This window comes from Ailuropoda melanoleuca, chromosome 12 (genome assembly GCF_002007445.2).
Source record: "Ailuropoda melanoleuca isolate Jingjing chromosome 12, ASM200744v2, whole genome shotgun sequence".
Classification (NCBI taxonomy): Eukaryota; Metazoa; Chordata; class Mammalia; order Carnivora; family Ursidae; genus Ailuropoda; species Ailuropoda melanoleuca.
Genome location: NC_048229.1, coordinates 30,425,834 through 30,445,548, shown reverse-complemented (window position 1 = coordinate 30,445,548; position 19,715 = coordinate 30,425,834). Strand labels below are relative to the sequence as shown.

Sequence of the window (19,715 nt, the reverse complement as noted above, 5' to 3'; positions counted from 1 at the left end):
ACCCCCACCCCCCGCCACTGACAAACCAGAGTTAACTCCATCTGGCCCCAGGTGGCTCTGGGTGAAGGGTGGAAGGTGGCAGGAGACAGTGAGGTGGAAAGTTGAGGGAGGGAAGACACACTTAGACACACTTTTCCTGTTCTTGGGACTCTCCATGTCTCTCTTCACATCCCTCAAAAAGAGGACAAGTTCGAACCCCATTACTAATATACATTTTTAAAAGTATAATCCTTAGGGAGAAAGTGTTTCTTCCCCATGTCATGAGTCCAGTCCTTGCAATGCTTAATGTATCTTTCCATGAAAAGGACTTTTTCCAACTGACATTCCTATTGTTTGTTGTTTTTAACGGCGCTGCTCTCTGTTCTTGAGGGGCAGACAGCACCCCCAACCCATATTAGGAATGGACTGTCCCGGTCACAAAAACAGCTAAGCATGTCCTTCCTCCTAGAACCCAGAATGATGTTCCCAAGACCCATTCCTGGAAACCCAAATGGATCGATCTTATTAAACCCGGAAGACACCCCGGCTCTTGTCCTGGTCCCCATCCCGCCCTCCACCCCCACCCCGGCCATTAAGAGTGGAAGTTTACAGGATGTAGGACGCTCCTTCAAGGGTCCGTCCAAGAATATTAGACTTCTGAGATTAGAAAAGTGATGTGGGGTTTAGTTCCTCTAACTGACAGAAATGAACTGTTCAAGTTCCCTTTGCCCCAGATTTCTCAATAGCCCGCGGAATCGTAGTTCCTAATGCTTTGCCGTCCCCAAAATCAGTCAGTCAAAGAGGGTCTCGGGGTGCCAAAGGGTGGTAGTCGGGCCAAACCAACCGGATTCATCAAGAATCAGGGTTCTTCAGTACCAGGTCCCATTCTTGCTCAGGAGGAACTCCAAGTTTGGTGGAGGAGAGATTCACGATTTTGATTTAGTATCTGTAGACTGGCATTATGGTTGCCAAAAAAAAAAAAAAAAAAAAAAGCATTGTATATTGGAAAGTGGTTAAAAAACAAAATATAGTTTAAATCCCCGCTGTCATTCTGAGCTGTGTGACCTTGGGCAAGTCATGCAACCTCTCTGGACCTCAGGTTTAAGGTCGGCCTAATGGGGCTAGATTTAAATTACTGTTTCATCGGTTCTGAGAAATTAGGTTTCGACATCTCGGCCACTAGAGAAGGGAGGGGGAGGGGTAAGGGAAGACTTCCTGGAAGAAGATTTAAGGAGTCGGGGGTAGACGAGACGAGGGAGAAAGGGAAACAGGGGGACGCTTGCGCAGTAAGCACCTCACATTTTCTTGCTCCTCCCAACCACTTCTCTGCATCAGGGAATTGCAGGGAACGCTCCACCTATCCTAGCCCAGCTGAGTGACAACCCCCGTTCCCCTTCCTTCTCTACCTATGATCGCCCTTCTCCCGCCCCCACAACCGCCCAGTCGGGGGCGGGAATAGGGCAGCCTGGCGAATCCTCGGCGCCTGCGTGGGCGATCTACCCGTTCATTGGCCATGATCAACGCAAGTCCCACCTCCCCGAGCCCACTCCTCTGCCTTCCTTGATGCCAATCACGCCCTTCGCGGGATCCAATCAGCATCGGACCCGGCCTCACGAAGGGGGCGGTCCCACCGCACGTAACCGAACTCCTCCCGTCCCTCGGGCAACGCCCCTTCCCCCCCACCTTCCTGCGAACGGAAATAGCGGGCCACTGGGCCAATCGTAGCAGCGTGCCTTTGTCCGGGGGCCAATGAGAGAAGAAGTGGGGGATGAGCCCGAGTCTGAGCGGCAGTAACCTGAGCCAATGGAAGGCTGATAGCTCAGGACGGCGGACGGGAGGGGAGGGGCCGGGGGCGGAGACGCGGCCTGCCGCCCGCCCGCCCGCCAGCCCGCCCTCCCCCCTGGCCGGCTCGGCTCCTAGGCGCTGCTTGGGGTCCTTTCCTCCCGGTCCCCGCTTGCCAGCCCCCGCTGCGCTGTGCCCTGCCCGGCCAGGCCTGGAGCCGACACCACCGCCATCATGCCGGCCGTCTCCAAGGGCGATGGGATGCGGGGGCTCGCGGTGTTCATCTCCGACATCCGGAACTGTGAGAGCGCGGCCGGGGGACTCTGGAGGGAGGGGGAGCGTGGAATTGAGGGGCTCGGGGATTACAGAGGGGCCCAGGGCATAGAAAGCCATTTCGGTCGTAGCGGGAAAGGATAGAGAGGCCCCGGGGGGAACTTTAGGGTGGGGGGAATGGAAGGACTTAGGGTGTCATAGAGTGGCTCTTGAGGTGACGACACGGAGTGGCTAGAGGCGTCCGGGAGGGTCTTAAAGGAGAGGAGGCTAGTACGGTCCCAGGGCTGGGGACATAGAGGTGTCCCCTACAAATGATAGAAAGGCTTGGGGAACCTATTAGCGACGAGGTTAGAGAAATCCCTGATATCGACAGAAACGGAAGGAGGTGCATGGGTGGGGGGTACCCTGTGGAGCGATAGAGTGGGAGAGGGCCAGAGGGGACCGGGAGAACGTAAAACACAGGAAGCATAATGCGGCCGGCCTTTGAGGGCCTGGCTGAGGGGGTGTCAGAGAGGGGAAGGGGCTAGGTAGGTCACTGAGGCTCCTGGTTAGTGCACAGAGAGGGCCTGGGAGTAATAGAAAGTCCCAGGGGGTTGGGGAGGAGAGATGGGAAGGTGGGGGACTATAGTGGGACCCTGATGAGGGATAGAGGGGCTCCAGGATGGAGGATGGCTTAGGAGACATGGAGGGCAGTGGAGAGGGGGCTAGGAGGGTCACTTAGGGGAGAGGAGGGATCAAGAATATAGAGGAGAGGTGCTGCAATTGGAGGGTCTTGGGAAAACCTGAGATAGGAAGCTAGGGGCCTGGAAAGAAGAAGATATTATAAAGTGGGGGTTTGGGGAATGTGCCAGAAGGGGGAGAGCCCAGAGCTCAAAGAAGGGCCCAGGGAGCCTTAGGAATTTGCGGGGAAGAGATCTGGAAAGCTGGGGGTTGGGGGAAGCCTGGTCCCAGAGAGAAGTCAAAGGTCAGGGAGCAGGCCAGTCCCGAATCTTGAGCCCTCTCCCATCTGATCACATCAATATGGTGACAGTGATCATCAGCAGGAAGGATTGTCGTGACGAGGAGAGACCTGGCGCCAAGTCAGCTCCCAACTCCTGGGAGTGGGTGTTGGTGTTTGGAGCTGCCAAGAGCTTCAGAGGCTATATCCGCATGGGCTCTAGGGTCAGCCAGACCTGGGTTTGAGTTTGGGGGCTGTCACTCCCTAGCCATGTGACCTTGAATGGGGGACTTCACCTCTTGATTTCCTCATCTGTCAGGAGGGACTGCTGATTGCACCTTCCTGATGAGGTTGTTGTGATAATGTATGTGACTGAGGCCTTTTGCACATTCCAGGCACTGGACGGTCTTAGCTGTTGTTTTTGTCATTCCGTGGATCTGACGATTGGCCTCTGTTAGATGCCCAGAGATTATCTTAGAATTTAGTAGGTATGAAAGGACCCGGCACATAGTAGATGCTTACTGAAAGAGAGGGGTGGAAGCTGTTGGGTGTCAGGTGGAGGAGAGATGTTATGCTTGTTATGGAAAGAGGTGAGCAAAGAGGGGCTGTGGATTAGGTGGGGGGCCAGCGGTTAGGAGTAGGTGTGCATTGCCCCTGATGCCTACCAGCGATGTGAAGTGATCTGACTCTCGGTGAGTCATTTAACCTCTCTGAGGCTCAGTTTTCTTTTCTTTTCTTTCTTTTTTAAGATTTATTTATTTATCTTAGAGAGAGAGAGATCACGAGTGGGAGGGGCAGAGGGAGAGAGAGAATCTCAAGCTGACTCTGCACTGAGTGCAGAGCCCAACGCGGGACTCAATCTTACAACCCTGAGGTCACGATCCGAACGGAAATCAGGAATCAGGAGTTGGCCACTCAACTGACTGTGCTACCCAGGCAGCCCGGAGGCTCAGTTTTCTTGTCTGTAAACTCCCCTGATAATAGCATCTTGTCTCTGAAGGTTCATTCATCCATTCATTCAACAAATACTTTTTGATACTGTGCCTGGGACTGGGCTACAACAGTGAACAAGAATCCCTGGCTTGGGAACACCCAGGCCATAAGGGACATAGAAAATAAACACAGAACTGCAATACACGATACCATGTCAGAGGGTGACTGGTAGTGTGACAGAAAGGAAAGAAGGAAAGAGGAGGAGGTACCGGGATTGAGAGGGTGCTTGGGTAGGCCTCACCAAGAGGTGACATGTGAGCAGATTTTTGAGTGAAGTGTGGGAACGGGCCCTGCAGATTTTGGACGGAAGGGACAGTCCAGGCAGAGAAATGGTACGTTCAAAGGCCCTGGGGTTGCAGCATGTTTGACTTGTGTTCCGGTAAGAGCGAGGAGACCCGTGTGGCTGGAGCTGAGGGGCAGGAGATGAGGACAGAAAGGGGACAGGAATCGTGGAGGGCTTTGTGGGCCTTAGGGAGCACTCTGGCCTTTCTCTGGGTGAAACAAGAGCGGCAGGAAGCTTTAGAGCACAGGAGGGACATGAGCTGATTGATGTCTTGAAATAATTCCTCTGCTGCCATGAAGGGAACAGACTCAGGAGGTAGTGGTGGAAGTAGGCAGATAATTAGGGGCTGCTGCGGGCATCCAGGTGAGAGATGGTGTTGGCTTGACTGGGGTGAGAAGGGAATGGTGAGAAGTGGTTGGTTTGGGGACAAATTTTGAAAGATTTACAAGGGGATTGGATGGTGGGGATAGGGAAGGAAAGAGAAAACAGGTCAGTGTCACTGAAGGACCCTAGAGGGGAGACTCTGACTTGGGGCCAGTAGAAGTAATTTGGCTATGTAAATTGGGGCTAGAGAATCACGGTTCCTCTTGTTCTCCGCCTTCTCATCAAGTAAATGTCAAATGGCTGATGTGTTTCAAACCTTATGGAGGGCCCTGGGGACATAGTGGCGAACAGGACAGATCTGTCTGTGTCCCTGTGAAGCTCCTAGCCCCCATGAGGGAGACAGGTGCTGCATAAAAACTGTAGCCGTCCTCCTCACAAACACGTGTATACAGATGTTCATAGTAGGGCTCGTCACCATAGCCCCAAAATGGAAGCAAGCAACCCAAATGTCCATCATTGGATGAATGGATGTACAAAATGGGGTCCACCATGCAATGGAATATTATCAAGCCATTAAAAAGAATGACACACATGGGGCGCCTGGGTGGCTTAGTTGGTTAAGTGTCTCCCTTCGGATCAGGTCATGATCCCAGAGTCCTGGGATCCAGTCCCATGTGTTGCTCCTTGCTCAGCTGGGAGTCTGCTTCTCCCTCTCCCTCTGCCCTGCCCCCACTTGTGCTCTGTCTCTCTCTCTCAAATAAATAAATAAGTAAAATCTTTAAAAAAAAGGCCGGGGATAGCAGCTGGGTGGGTCAGTTGGTTAGGAATCTTCCTCTGGCTCAGGTCATGATCCCTGAGTCCTGGGTCTGGCTCCCTGCTCAGTGGAAGTCTGCTTCTCCCTTAGCTCCTCCCCCTGCTTGTGCTCTCTCTCGCTCGCTCACTCTCTTTCAAATGAAAAAAAAAAAAAAGGAATGACACATACTACAACATGGATGAACTGTGGTGAAAACCTGGTTCTAAGTGTAAGAAGCCTACATATATGATTTCGTTTGTATGAGGTGTCCAGAACAGGCAAATCCATAGCGATAGAAAGTAGATTAGTGGCCACCTAGGGCCGGGTAGGGGGTGGTGGAATGTGGAGGGACAGCCAGAGAGTGTTGGGTTTCTTTTTGGGGTGATGAGAATGTTCTGGAAATAGATCGTGGTGATTGTTGCACGAGACTGTGGATATACCGAAGACCACTGAATTGCACACTTTAGAACGGTGAACTTGATGGTATGTGAAATGTATCTCAATTTTTTGTTGTAAGTGGAAAAAATTGTAGCTGTCCTAAGTCCAGTGAGAGAGAGGGCCACAGTGTTGAGAGAATGAAGACTCTGTCTGGTTGTGTTGCTCAGACAACGTGGTGGAGTTTGCCAGGCCAAGGGAGGTGGGGAAGAGCTATGAAGGCAGAGGGACAGCCATGCAAAGGTCCTGAGGCCCAGCGGAAACAGGAGCCCTGGAGGATGGGAAGGGATCTAATGTTGGGCAGGTGGGCAGAGGCCACCAGGGAGGGTTTCAAGCCAGAGTGAGGGAAAAGAAGGCCTGAAGGATGTGGGTGAGCCAGCGCTCAGACATGAGCAGGTGGAAGAAGGGGAGGGATGTGGAGCCATCCTCCTGGAGAATCTGAAGACATAGTGGAGTTCAGGGGGAAGACTGTAGAAGGAGGTGAAAGGTAGGCTTTTGAGAAGGAGGGCAAGGAAGGGCAAATTCTGCAGATAAGAAGGGGACAGGTTTGGGCTGGGTTCAGCCTGAGGGCATGGCTCTGGACTGTCTTGAGTGGGAATCTGCCTCCCAATCACTGAATCTGACCGGAAGCTTCCAGGGCCCAGGCTGGCTGTCTCCTCTGTAGGGCCGCAACTACCTACAGGCCTGAGGAGAGTTTGCGAGGAATGGGAAGGGGGATGCTGGGTTGCCACAGCGTCCTGAACTCCTCCATTAGGGTGTGTCCTACTCCAGATTGTGACCCCTTCCTTTTGTGACTTCTCCCCCAGGCCCGTGAGCACAGGCCCTGTTCTGATCCCTCCCTGGCGCCCCAGGTCGCCGACTATGGGACCTGGCCCATGGGAGTCCTCAGGAGACATTTGCTAGTTGGAAGAATAAGTGAATGAATGAATGAATGAATGAATGAGCAAACAAACCAGTCTTTACTGAGCCCCAATTGAGTGCTAGACACTGCTCGAAGTCATGGGATTGCAACAGTGAACAGAAGTCCCTCTCCGTGGTGCTCATATTCCAAGAGGAAACAGATCAGTACACAAATATAGTATTCAGGTGTACAGACAGGTGGTGGGGCTGGGGCGGGGGGTTGAGAGGAAATAAAGCAGGGAAGGGGTATAGGGACAAAGTTAGGGAGAGTGCTCTTCTGTAAGCTGGTCAGAGAGTCTCTTGCTGAAAAGGTGACATTAGAGCAAAGAATCAAATTTGGTGGGTGAATTAGGCCTGCACAAATCTGGAGGAGAACATTCTTGGCAGCCTGTGCAAAGGCCCTGAGGCAGGACTGTGCTAGGAGGAATTCGAGGAGGAGGAGGAGGAGGAGGAGGAGCAGGAAGAGGAGGCCATTGATAGTGGGGAGGGTAGGAGTTGTGGTCAGAGAGGGAACTAGTGGATCTGTAGGGCCTGGAGGATGACAGTGAGGACTTTGCTTTTAGTCTGAGCCAGATGGGAAGCATGGAGGGATTTGGAACACAGAAGGGATAGGATCCCTCTGGCCACTGCGGAGAGACCAGAAAGAATGAGTCTCACTTTGGTAGTTATCCAACATTAGTGTGCCGCTGGGGGCCGCCCACCCTGCCCCAGGCCCTGCGCTTGAAGAATCGGTCTTTAGGTTGCGAGGGTCCGCCAGATGCTGATGGCAGACAGCCCCAGGCCTGGCCTCACCCCCTTCTCTGACATCTAGTGCACCGGGTCCACAGTCTGCATTCAACACCTTTCCTGTGCCAGGACTGTTCTGACCTCCGGGGATGCCCCCTGAGAATGAAGCAGCAACACATCCCTGCCCTGGGGGTGCTGCATTCTGACGGAGGACAAATCAGCACGGACACCCTTCCCTTAATCCGTAATGTGACGGCCACCGTGACTCAGGGATGGTCTTTGCAGCTGCGTTCATTTGCAGCTGGTTGTTCCAGGAGACTATTTTCTCTCTTAGCGGTGGTGATGACTTTGATAGCACGAGCACCATCCAACCCAACAAGCCGGATACAGAAGCTTAAATTTTCCAGTAGCCACATGACAAAAGTAAAACCGGGGAAATCAATTTTAGTATATCTTATTTACACCAGTATGTTCACCATATTATTTGAGTGTGTAATCAATGTTTTCAAGATTATTCACGAGACAGTTTATGTACCTTTCTCAATGAGGCTGCGTTTTCATGGGAAACACTTGCTCTGCATTTACGAGTTCGAAAAACTGAAGAGTTGAAAAAGTAGATTCACAAAGTACCCGGGTTGTTCCGAACATACCTTGTGGTGACTGAACTGAGAACTGGTTTTTAATTTTAAATTTATGGAAAATATGAATTTCATCCCTTGGTAGCGCCAACCGTATGTCAGGTGCCGAGTGACCCCACGTGACCCGTGGCTCCCACATTGGGCAGCGCAGGGCCACCGTGTTCTGGATTTTATAGCGTTCCAGAGTTAACACACATCAGCTTCCAGAACTCTCTTTGAGGACTCTGGGCTGTTGGGACTCGTGTGGGAGACACAGCACGGGGGTCCTAGTAGAGAGGAACATTTGTTCCTTGTATTGTAAATGGGAGCTGTCTCCCCTGAGGTACTGGACCCCCTTGCTTGCTACCTCCATAAAAGTATGCCAGTTCCTCCAGGGCAGAGGAGCCGGGGTTTTTAGGGTGCCTTTGGTGGCAGAGACAGACCCACCTGGTGCTGCAGCTTAGCACCCCGGCCGGGAAGGCTTTATCTCCCCTCACTAACGGAAGCCTCAAGGCAGGGCAGGTCCTTGCTCAGCCATTCCTTGCCCTCACCTGCAGCAAGCCCCCTTTTCCACCCGCATGCTCCTCACAACCGCACCTGCTGGCAGAAAAGGGGCCTGCAGCCTCCCGTGGCTCCCCAGCACCCTGAGAAAACCCAGAAAAGGCATGGAGGAGGTCTGGGCCTGCCTGCTGTACTAGCCTCCAGGCCTTTGCATGGCCTGGAGCACATTTCCCCTTATTTCTGCTTGGTCCAGTGCCGCTCTGAATTTTGATCCTCAAATCCCAGGAGATGTGTACCAGGAAGACTTCCTCCCCTGGTCTGATTCCAGCTTCCCAGCCCCCATCATGTTTGCCTGTGTCAAAGTACTCGCTTGTCCCCGTCAGCCTCCTTTCCAGTCCAGGAGCTCCCCCAGCGCAGAGCTTGTGTGACTCATCCCTGAGCCTGGCCTAGGGAATGTTTGAGGATAAGAAATCCCCTTAAAATGCACGGACATGCTTGCACGCCTTCCTGAGCTCATCCCCCTGTCGCTGGCTGGCCCTGAGTGCTGGAAAGTTGTTCCTTCCATTAGCCCAGTTCTGTCCCAGCTGCCCTCAGCCCCTTTCTTCCATATGTTACCCTCAGTAGTACCCATGTGCTGTCTCTGGGTACCCAGGCTACTACTTGCCTCTAGGTCTCTGCAGAGATGTGCCCTCTGCTGGGATGCCCTCCCTCCAAGGCTGCAGCCCTTATCTTCTGGAAACCTGGTGCTTTCTTCTCTCTGTGAATTCTTTGTTGTTTTTTTTTTTTAAGATTATTTATTTGAGAGAGAGAGAGTAGGGGGCTGGGGGGAGCGGTAGAGGGAGAGAGAGAAGCAGACTCCCCGCTGAGCAGGGAACCTGCCGGCAGGGCTTGATCCCAGGGTCACAACCTGAGCCGAAGGCAGAATCTTCACCAACTGAGCCACCCAGGCGCCCCTGTGAGTTCCTTTTTATAGCAAAGTGTATCAGTTGTGCGGGAAGGAATATCAAATAGGTGTGGACAATGATAGAATCTTTATTTAATTTATTTAAAGATTATTTATTTATTTATTTCACAGAGATAGACAGTCAGCAAGAGAGGGAACACAAGCAGGGGGAGTGGGAGAGGAAGAAGCAGGCTCCCAGCGGAGGAGCCCGATGTGGGACTCGATCCCAGAACGCCGGGATCACGCCCTGAGCCGAAGGCAGACGCTTAACAACTGCACTACCCAGGCACCCCTAAAGAATCTTTAAAGACAAAATATACACACACATATGTATATTCTTTAAATATTCCTTAAATTGTCCGTATCTGCTTAGTACAGTTTTTTGCATAGCTGATTACTTCCCTATGAACATACATTTATATGTAATATACAAGTATAATAATTTACGTCAGTGTATGTACATATATGGAGATAGTAAATATGTAAAAAAAGCCCACAGATCGTAAGTGTCAAGCTTGATGAACTTTTCTTGACTGAACACAGTTTCGGAATCAGCCCCCAGAGGCAGAAGCGACATCTCCGACTCCCCAGCACCCTCCTTGTGCAGGCTCATGGTCCCCTGTCCTCCCCCCAAGGATAACCACGGCTCCATCATCCAGCACCATGGGTTAGTTTGTCTGCGTCTCGAAGCTTTTAATAGTGGTTTAAACGAAGTCCAGAGAGTACTCTAGCCTCAAATTCAATTGCTGTTCAAATGCCTGTCTCTCTGCGATGAAGTCGAAGCAGGTGCTTTGTGATATATGGTCAATTTATAAAAGAGGGTTTTTTTTTTTCCTAGTCCCTACAGAATAGTTTTAAGGCGAGCACTTGAAGCAGTTGTGGTCATCCTGAGGAATAGAATAGAATGTGCACACCGGGGGCGCCTGGGTGCCTCAGTCGTTAAGCGTCTGCCTTTGGCTCAGGGCATGATCCCAGGGTCCTGGCTTAGAGCCCCGCGTTGGACTCCCTGCTCTTCTGGGAGCCTGCTTCTTCCTCTCCCACTCCCCCTGCTTGTGTTCCCTCTCTCGCTGGCTGTCTCTCTCTCTGTCAAATAAATAAATAAAATCTTTTAAAAAAAAATATGTGCACACTGGTTCCCAGGGCCCGCCTTGCACCCTCGCCTGTCCTGGGCCGGCCCCCAGAGGGAGGCGCTGCCCTGCCACCGCCCTCACCCAGTGAACTGCTCCTGAACCCTCCTCACCTTTCAGAGCCCTCCTCAAGTGTCCCCTCCTGGCTGTCACCACCGAAGCCCCAGGCAGCCTCTGTCTCTGTGCATCTCACTCAGGTGTGGGGACAGGGCTCATTGCCTGTGCCTTCTCAGCCGGGAACCCCTGGGAATGCATCAGAAGTGCCGGGTCGGCGTGGGTCCTGGGTGCCCGGTGTCACCCCACTCAGGCCTGGCCCACGGGGCTCGGGAAATGTGTCATTAATAAATGAAGGATCATGTGACCTCTGGGGCCACACAGTCCAGTTCAAGCTCATCCCTGAGGCATTGGCCCTTCCTTTCCTGGATCCCAGAGACCCTCTCCCACCCTCATCCCCAGGCCCTCCCCCCCTTCCTGAGGACAGAGCGCTGACTTCTTAAGGCCCTTATTTATGTCTTCATGCCTTTTCCGAGCTTGGCACTTGGTAGGCCCTTGGTACATGGAGTTGCTACCCAGAAAAGTGGCAGATGGTGGCCCAGCCCTCTAGGGGCTCCTTGTGTGGTCTGGGAGACGGGCAGACCCCACACCCACAGCAGGTGCTCTGCTGGAGGTGACACTGGCTGCACATGTGGTTTTAACTTTAACAGTAGGCACATTGTTTGTAAAAAGAGAAACTGGCAAATTTAATTTTACTGACATATTCACATAATCTAATACACCAAAATGTTGTCATTTCAACATGTAATCAGTATTTTTAAATTTCCTTTTTTTTTTAAGGATTTTATTTATTTATTTGACACAGAGAGAGAGAGCATGAGCGGGGAGGAGGGAGAGAGGGAGAAGCAGGCTCCCTGCTGAGCAGGGAAAAGCAATGGGATGCGGGCCTGATCCCAGGACCCTGGGATCATGACCTGAACTGAAGGCAGATGTGTAACCAACGGAGCCACCCAGGCGCCCTGAGTATTTTTAAATTTTCCTCCAGTCAGGAGGTGCTAATCAGAGAGGGCTTCCTGGAGTAGGTGCTAGCTGCAGTGAAGCTTGTGGGAGCTTCCCTGGAAGATGAGAGCTGGAGGAGAGGCAGGATTTCTAAAAACAAGGAGAGCTCATACTCTCACCTGTTCCTTCATTCATTCATTGCACACAGCCTCCCAGGTGCCAGGCCACAGGCTCGGGGATGCAGATGACACGGCCATGGGTCTGAGCAGGCATCTGCCCTTCAGATGACCAGACATTTATTAAGCACTTGCTGTATACCAGGCACTGTTCTAGAAGCTCCCTTGTGATGCTCACAGTCTGAAGTGGGAGCCAGGTTTGGACAGTAAATATAAATAAAATAGTTACATGGTGTGGAGTGTACCAGGGAGGACTTTTTTTTTTTTTTTTTTTTTAATAATGGAAACAAGTGTAAGGCATTGGCTTGAAAGAACTGGTCAGAAAAGGCCTCTTGGAGGAGGTGACAAGAGCTGAGACCCACGTGACAAGGAGATGACTTGAGAGATGGGTCCAGGCAGAGGGGACGACACATACGAGCCCCCTCCCTGAGACAGGAAGGAACGTGGAGTGTCCGCAGAGGCGGTGGAGGTGTGGGGTGGAACACACAGTAATGTAAGGAGGGGTGACATTGGTGGGGTGGCCAGGGCAGGGCCAGGAGGCTTGGTGACCTCCGGCAGGGAGGTCAGAAAGGGGGCCGCTGCAGTGATCTGGGTGAGCAAGCATGGGGTCCAGGTGAGGAGGTCACAGTGGTGGTCCCAGCATTCTGAAGGTCAGGCCAAGAGGACATGGTGACAGCTGGAATGAAGGGGTGGAGCGCGAGGGGTTCTGTTTGGACAAGCTGGGTGAGCCAGTCAAGGGCAAGATGGCGAAGTCTGGCTCCAGTGGAACTGGGGGATGTGGAAAAGGACACAGCAAGCAGTGAGGGTGGCCGAGACCTGGTCTCCATCCACTCAGACTGCCCTGACGGAGGTGCCTGGGCATCAGGGGGCACAGGGGGCACAGGACCTGGCCTATGGGGTCAGGGAAAGCCCTCTAGACTCATCCCATAAGTGGATCTTGTCAGAAGTGTCGCAGACGAGTTGGGGAGAGGTTGACAGCCAGGAAATGGAAGAAGTGGGCCTGTGGGCCTGGTGGCTGAGGACCAAAGGATGTAAGAAAGGATAGGAAGGGAGGGGGCAAGCGCAGCACCCAAGGGTCTGGCCTGGTGACTGGGAGGCAGTGGGACCCTCATGACACTGGAGCAGATTTTCAGGAGATGCTGAGCTCAGTGGGAATGTCGAGAGTCCTGGGGGACAGCTGGATGGCAGCTGAGCTAGTCATTCATTCAGTCATTCATTCATTCCCTTGTCACGTATTTCTTGCCAGGCCAGTTCTGGGGGCTGGTGGTGGAGGCATAACCAGAGCTGTGGATAGAGACCGGAACCCCCAGGGCCGGTACAGTTCGGGGACCACAGTGACAGGAGGAAGGAGGGAGCAAGTCAGGAATCACCCCATAGTGTGTGCCAGGCTTCTCCTCTGGGTTGGAAAGACTGATGAGCCATGGTTCTAACCTCTGTGACGCTCCTAGCTAGAGATGGGGCCCAGGCTTAGGCTCAGCCCCAGGGCCCGGGGCCCCAAGGTGGAGGGAGTGTGCCCTTCCAGCTGGGTGGGGGCTTGCCAAGGAAAGAGAGCACAGGTGTTTCAACTGTCTCTGCCCTGCCTTCTCCTCCCCAGGTAAGAGCAAGGAGGCAGAAATTAAGAGAATCAACAAGGAACTGGCCAATATCCGCTCTAAATTCAAAGGTAGGCTGGAGTCCTGGGTCTCAGGGAGGAGGGGGCTGGGGGCCTAGACTCCTGGGTCTGAGGGAGGAGAGTCTGGAAACTGGGGTACTTGAGACTTACAGGTATGATCCTTCCTCATTCTGTCCCGCCTCTCCTCCTTCCTCTGGCCCTAGGGGACAAAGCCTTGGATGGCTACAGTAAGAAAAAATATGTGTGTAAACTGCTGTTCATCTTCCTGCTTGGCCACGACATTGACTTTGGGCACATGGAGGCCGTGAACCTGCTCAGCTCCAACAAGTACACGGAGAAGCAGATAGTGAGTCTGGGGAGGAAGGGCTGGGGGCCTGCACTCCTGGGTCTGAGGGAGGAGGGGGCTGGAAGTACAGACTCCAGGGTGGGAGGATTGGGGCCTATGACCAATTAACCACAAGGCTCCCAGCCCCCCACCTCCTTCCTCACCCAGGGTTACCTTTTCATCTCGGTTCTGGTGAACTCAAACTCGGAGCTGATCCGGCTCATCAACAACGCCATCAAGAACGACCTGGCCAGCCGCAACCCGACCTTCATGTGCCTGGCCCTGCACTGCATCGCCAACGTGGGCAGCCGGGAGATGGGCGAGGCCTTTGCCGCTGACATCCCGCGCATCCTGGTGGCTGGGTGAGGCACTGGGGACCCAGGTGGGGTGGGGTTTGGAACGGAATAGACAAGGCCCAGCCAAGCTCGAGGGTCAGATTTTGTCACCTGTCCGAGGTCTCCCAGCCAGGATGTGGGGATAATGCGAGGCTTCGATTCTGGTGGCAGCCCCCTGGCCCCTCTTTTCATCTCACCGAGCCGACTCAGCAGTGTGATGCAACCTCCCAACATATCCAACGGGGTGTCTTCTGATTAACTGGCCTTTAATACCTGGTATAGAAGAGGTGATAACCGTAGGTTATTGTTGGCGACAGCCCTCTGGAACTTCTGCATCTTGATTCATTCGCTCAGCAAACATCTGTTGAGCATCTGTTGTGTGCAAAGTGTAGTGCTGATTGCTGGGAATATACTCGTGACCAGAAATGGACATGGTCATTGTCTTCCCAAGCATTCATGGTCCAGAGTGGGAAGTAAACATTAATTGAATAATTGCAGGGTGAAATGTACAGTTCCTCTTGGAACCATGCTGTGGGGCACAGGAGCCCATAAGGACATTTAGTTGGACGTCTGACCTAGTCTGGGGGATCAGGAAGAGCTTCCTAGAGGAAGTAGAGTCAGGCTGAGACCTGGATGAGGAGGCGTCATTGGCTGTGGAGAGGGGAAAGGCGTAAAAGGCACTGGGGTCAGCCTGTGTGATCATCCTGAGGCAGGAGGTCATTCATCAAATATTTTTTGAGTACCCGCAGTGTGCTGGGCACCCTCATGGGTTTGGGGAGGTAGGACGGAGAAGCAAGGACTACTGTGCCCACCCTCAGGAAACTTACATCTTATAGGAAGCTTACATGAGAGGACACCCAAAGAGCAAATACCTACATAAAAAAGTAAGGTGAGTTCAGATAGTGATAAATGCTGTGAAGAAAATAAAACTAGGTAGTTGGGGGCCAGCTCCAGGGAGGAGTAGTGGAAGCTACTTAGATACAGTCATCAGGGAGGGTCTCTTCAAGACAGTGACTTGTAATTGAGACTGGAATGATGAGAAGATAGTTATTTTAAAATGTTGGAGAGTGTCCCAAGAGAAAGGAGTAGCAAGTGCAAAGGCACTGAGGCATGAGCTTTCTGTATTGAAGGAACCAAGAGATAGTCTCTGTGGCTGGAGGGCAGTGAACAAGAGGCAGAGTAGGGGGTGTTTGGATTTTATTCTAATTGAACTGGGAGGAGTTGGTGTGTTTCAAGTAGGCACATGACATGATTGGCTTTGTATTTTTAGATCACTCAGCTTGGTATGGGAGAAGGTACGACTTGTATTTCTGGCAACATGGTGGACTAGATTCCTGACTAATGCTCTCGCTGAAACCTAACAATGTGGGATAAAAGAGGAAAGGAAGTATTCTTCAATGTATTCATGAGCTAGTGAGAGAATAAGGAGTGCACAGGCCACAAGCTAAGAGGGACCTGGCACCTGGGGAGATGGGCAGAGGGCCAAAGCCAGATTTTGCTTAGAGGGTGAACCTAGATATTGGTTTGGGGGCCCTGCAGCCTCTGGGAACAGGATACAAAGCTTGTCTGAGGAGAGGCTCCAGAGACCACACTTCGAAGTGAGGGTGACCTAGAAATAAATCCCCTTGGGGACTATAAGCAAAATTACCTGTTTCAAACCTTGGCACAGAATAGCCCACACGCTGGTTTTCAGCCTGATTTTCCCCTACCTGGGTTGTCTACAAATTCTTAAGCCAACCTTTAGTTTAACGTGATTTAAGCTAGTAGTAGCCCAGTGCCTGACAGAAGCAAACAAGCCTTTTCAGGAGAAACCCGCCTTGACCACAGATGAAGCTCTAAGTTACATGAGTAACACACAGTCAAAAATCACTAAACACAGGCCACACGACACCATGAGGGAGAACCAGCAGAAGGGAAACTGAAAGTAACAGTTGAATTGGAATATTCATATATGATGTGAAATAAATATGTTTAATATGTTTCAATAAATAAGAAAACAGCTTAAAAATAGAAGCACAAGCATGTTTGAAAAAGAAATGGAGACATTTATTGAAGTGGTCTGGCTTAGCAGCAGGGTAGATAGAGCCAAAGCAGAGTTAGTGAACAGGAGGTAGAACTGAAGAAATTAATCGGAATGCAGCCCAGAGACACAGATGGAAAATTCCAAGAGAGGTTAAGAGTCATGGAAGATGGAGAAGGTCTAACATAACACCAGTTAGAGCTCTAGAGGGACGCTGGCTGGCTTAGTCGGTAGAATGTGCAACTCTTGATCTCCAGGTCGTGAGTTCAAGTCCCACGTCGGGTGTAGAGATTACTCAAAAAACTTTAGAGCTCTAGGAAGAGAGAAGGGAGAGAATATGACAGAGGTGTTGTTTGAGTGGATAACGCCTGAACCAAAGAAGGAGGCTGATCGTTGGAATCAAGAACCCATAAGCAGGGGCGCCTGGGTGGCTCAGCGGTTAAAGCGTCTGCCTTCGGCTCAGGGCGTGATCCCGGCGTTATGGGATCGAGCCCCACGTCAGGCTCCTCTGCTATGAGCCTGCTTCTTTCTCTCCCACTCCCCCTGTTTGTGTTCCCTCTCTCGCTGGCTGTCTCTATCTCTGTTGAATAAATAAAAAATCTTTAAAAAAAAAAAAGAACCCATAAGCAGAACTAAAGACCGGGGTGAAGGTAGCAGCGGGGAGATCACTGAGACGTCTGTTGCCGTCCAGGTCAGAGCTGACAGTGGCTGGGACCAGGGTAGTAGTGGTAGAGGTCGTCACTGGGTACGTCCTGGGAGTGAAGCCGACGGGCTGGATTACGTGGGGTGGGAAAGCAAGAGAGGATGAGCTCGAGCAGGTGGGTGGATGACGAAGGCTGGGGAAAAACGGGAGCGAGAGACAGGCCCCGAGCCAGGTTTGGCCACGCTGGATGTGAGGTGCCTGTTGGACATCTGGGCAGAGACGTCCAGTAGGCGGCTGGACGTCAGGGAGTTGGGGCCAGAGAGGGAGTGTGGGAGAGATGTTGCACAAAGCGTTAAAAACAGAACTCGAGCCCCACACACCTTCCACAGTTCTAGTCGCCACATCAGACAAAGTAAAAACAAATGGGCCAAACTTCTCTTAATATTCTAATTTAACCCAGTCCATCTAAAATATTTTCATTTTGACATTGGATCAACCTGCAAATTATCCGTGTAATTGTTCATGTCACCATACGTGAGTGTAATATACACACACGTCTCTCGCGTCCTGGGTCCAGTAGCCACGTGTGGCTGGGGCCATCATGTGGGACAGCGCGGGATGGATGGTAATTAAAGCCGCAGCCAGATGAAGTCCCCGGGGAAGACATGAGATGGGATGAGAAGTGACCTAAGACTAAGCCCCAGGGTGGCCCAGTGTGTCCAGGTCTGGCCATGGAGATGGGAGGAAAATGCAGAGTGGGCTGTGGCTCGGAACCCGGAGAAACTTTCACAGAGGACGGAGTGGTCAGTCGTGAAATTGCCGGCTACCCTGAGCGGGGAGAACTTGGTGCTTGTGAGGGCCAAGAAGGCGGCCAGTGTGACAGGCTCATATGAGCAGCGGTGACATCCCAGTTTCATGCCAGGGAATGGATGCTGAGGGGTTGTGCCCTGCCAGAGTCGGGGGCCAGGCTGGGGTGGTTTGAGTGTTCAGCTGACCTCTTGACACCCGAGACTTGGCCTTGACAATGACTGGGGCACAGAGCAATATATTTTTTTAGGTAGATTTTTTTTTTAATTCAGATAAAATCCACATAACATCAAGTTCACTGTTTTAGCAGTTTACAGTGTACAGTTCAGTGGTCTTTAGTATATTCAGTGTTGTGCGGCCACCACCACTAATTCCAGAACATTCCCATCACCCCAAAAAGAAGCCCCATACTCATTAGGGGGGCTTACCCATTGCCTTCCCCCCAGCTCCAGACAGCCACTCATCTGCTTCGTTGGATTTGCCTGTTCTGCACATTTCAGATAAATGGAAGCATGCGATATGTGGCCTTTTGTGTCCAGCTTTTTTTCACTTGGCGTAACATTTTTGTGGTTCCTACATGTTGTATGCGGCTGTACTTCTTTCCTTTTTATGGCCCAATAATAATATTCTGCTGTCTGGAGGGACCACATTTTAGTTATCCATTCACCAGAAAGGTTCCTTTTGACTCATGAATAATGTACGAATCCATCGTGTGAACTTTTTTTTCCATTCTTGTGGGTAGATGTCTGGGCGCGGAATTGCTGGCTCATGTAGCATCGCGGGTGTTTTTTAAAAAAGAGAGGAAGCAGTTGAATTCTCCTGTCATCTCTCCCACATCATCCCCATCTTCCCCTCCCTCCCTATGCCCTGCATTCGATGGTCGTTATTCCCACGTACCTCCTTGTCCTTTTACACCTGCCCCCCCCCGCCACGTTCCATAGTTGTAAGCTTTACCTAAATAGTTGCACAGTCTCTGGTTAAGTTAACCAAGGTGATAAATAGCTCTTATTCCTCCATTTGGTGTGCGGCCGGACATTCCCTTACCCATAGCTGGAGGTGATGGTAGAGGTCACCTCCCTCAAGGGCTGGAGAAACACCTAGAACAGAGCCTGGCCTGGGGTCAGGGCTTGTGCCATGAGCTGTGACGATGGTGAAAAGACCATTAATGGAGCAGCATTCCACTGGTCTTGGGACAGACCTTCTACTGGTTTTGGTTTTATTTTTTATTTTTTTAAAAATATTTTATTTATTTATTTGATGGAGAGAGAGACAGCCAGCGAGAGAGGGAACACAAGCAGGGGGAGTGGGAGAAGAAGAATCACACTCCCAGTGGAGAAGCCTGATGCAGGGCTCGATAACAGAACGCTGGGATCACGCCCTGAGCCAAAGGCAGACGCTTAACAACTGAGCTCCCGTATCCGAGGCCTGGCCAACGTGCGTGCGTCTGCCTGGCTGGCGAGAGGAAACAGTGCTGCCTTGTCGCTGCCATTTGTGTTTCTCCTGCACATTCGGTGAAACATCTTTTCACCTGGCCTTTGCCTGTGCAGGTCACCCCTCCTGGGACTTCCCTCTGTGTCCTTTGCCCAGGCTTCGGTTGGGTCCTCTCTGGGAAACCCTTGACCTCGAGGCCGCAGCCTGGGTAGTCAGGACACCTCCCCACGTCCCCTCTGTGCCCGAGGCCACGCCAGCTTCTGGTCCACAGTGTCCTTTCTTCATCCCCCAAATCCTCCTGAGGAGGAAAGTGCCCATCAGAGAGTCAGTGTCTTCCCCCAGAAGTGTGCTCCACCAGTCAGGACCCCAGGCTCACGCGTCTGGCCCTGGTTCCTTGGTTTGTTGTGAAGAGATAAATGAGTTAGTGCCAGAGGGTACCTGGGTCAGTGCCGGGCGGAGCGGAAGGGCTCTGGGTGGTGCTTTTACTGCTGTCACCCCAGTGTTGGTGCCCCCATGCTCGTCACCTGCAGCGTCTCTGTCTTCCCCTGGGTAGAAACAGGGTCGTCGCCATGGCCCTCAATGCCCGGCATGGTCTGGCCCCCTGTCGCTCTGCCTGATCTCCTGGCCTCACTCACTCACAGCAGCCACACGCAGGCCCACGGCCGCCTCGGGGCATCCACACAGGCTGTGCCCTCTCCCTGGGATGCACCATGCAGAGATTTTCAGGGTTTTCTCATTAAACTCAGTTTTCCATTCACCT

The 19,715-nt window shown here is 52.1% G+C and overlaps 2 protein-coding genes across 3 annotated transcripts in view; one reads left to right on the top strand and one right to left on the bottom strand.

The window, feature by feature from the left end:
- The window catches only part of TSKS (testis specific serine kinase substrate), a 17,877-nt gene extending 16,532 nt beyond the window's left edge, over nt 1–1,345 (bottom strand). Inside the window, exons 1-2 of the mRNA XM_034639558.1 lie at nt 1,274–1,345; nt 824–932 (exon numbers count right to left, since the gene is read on the bottom strand). The gene's annotated coding sequence lies outside the window, so the exon portion shown is untranslated. The remainder of the gene's footprint in view (nt 1–823; nt 933–1,273) is intronic.
- Nucleotides 1,346–1,842: 497 nt separating this feature from the next.
- The window catches only part of AP2A1 (adaptor related protein complex 2 subunit alpha 1), a 30,483-nt gene continuing 12,610 nt past the window's right edge, over nt 1,843–19,715 (top strand). Inside the window, exons 1-4 of one of the 2 annotated variants that reach the window (XM_034672869.1) lie at nt 1,843–2,062; nt 13,377–13,445; nt 13,598–13,740; nt 13,888–14,081. In XM_034672869.1, coding sequence (XP_034528760.1) covers nt 1,996–2,062; nt 13,377–13,445; nt 13,598–13,740; nt 13,888–14,081 — 473 coding nt within the window. In that variant the 5' untranslated portion in view covers nt 1,843–1,995. The remainder of the gene's footprint in view (nt 2,063–13,376; nt 13,446–13,597; nt 13,741–13,887; nt 14,082–19,715) is intronic. The other variant, XM_034672870.1, reaches the window with a different exon arrangement.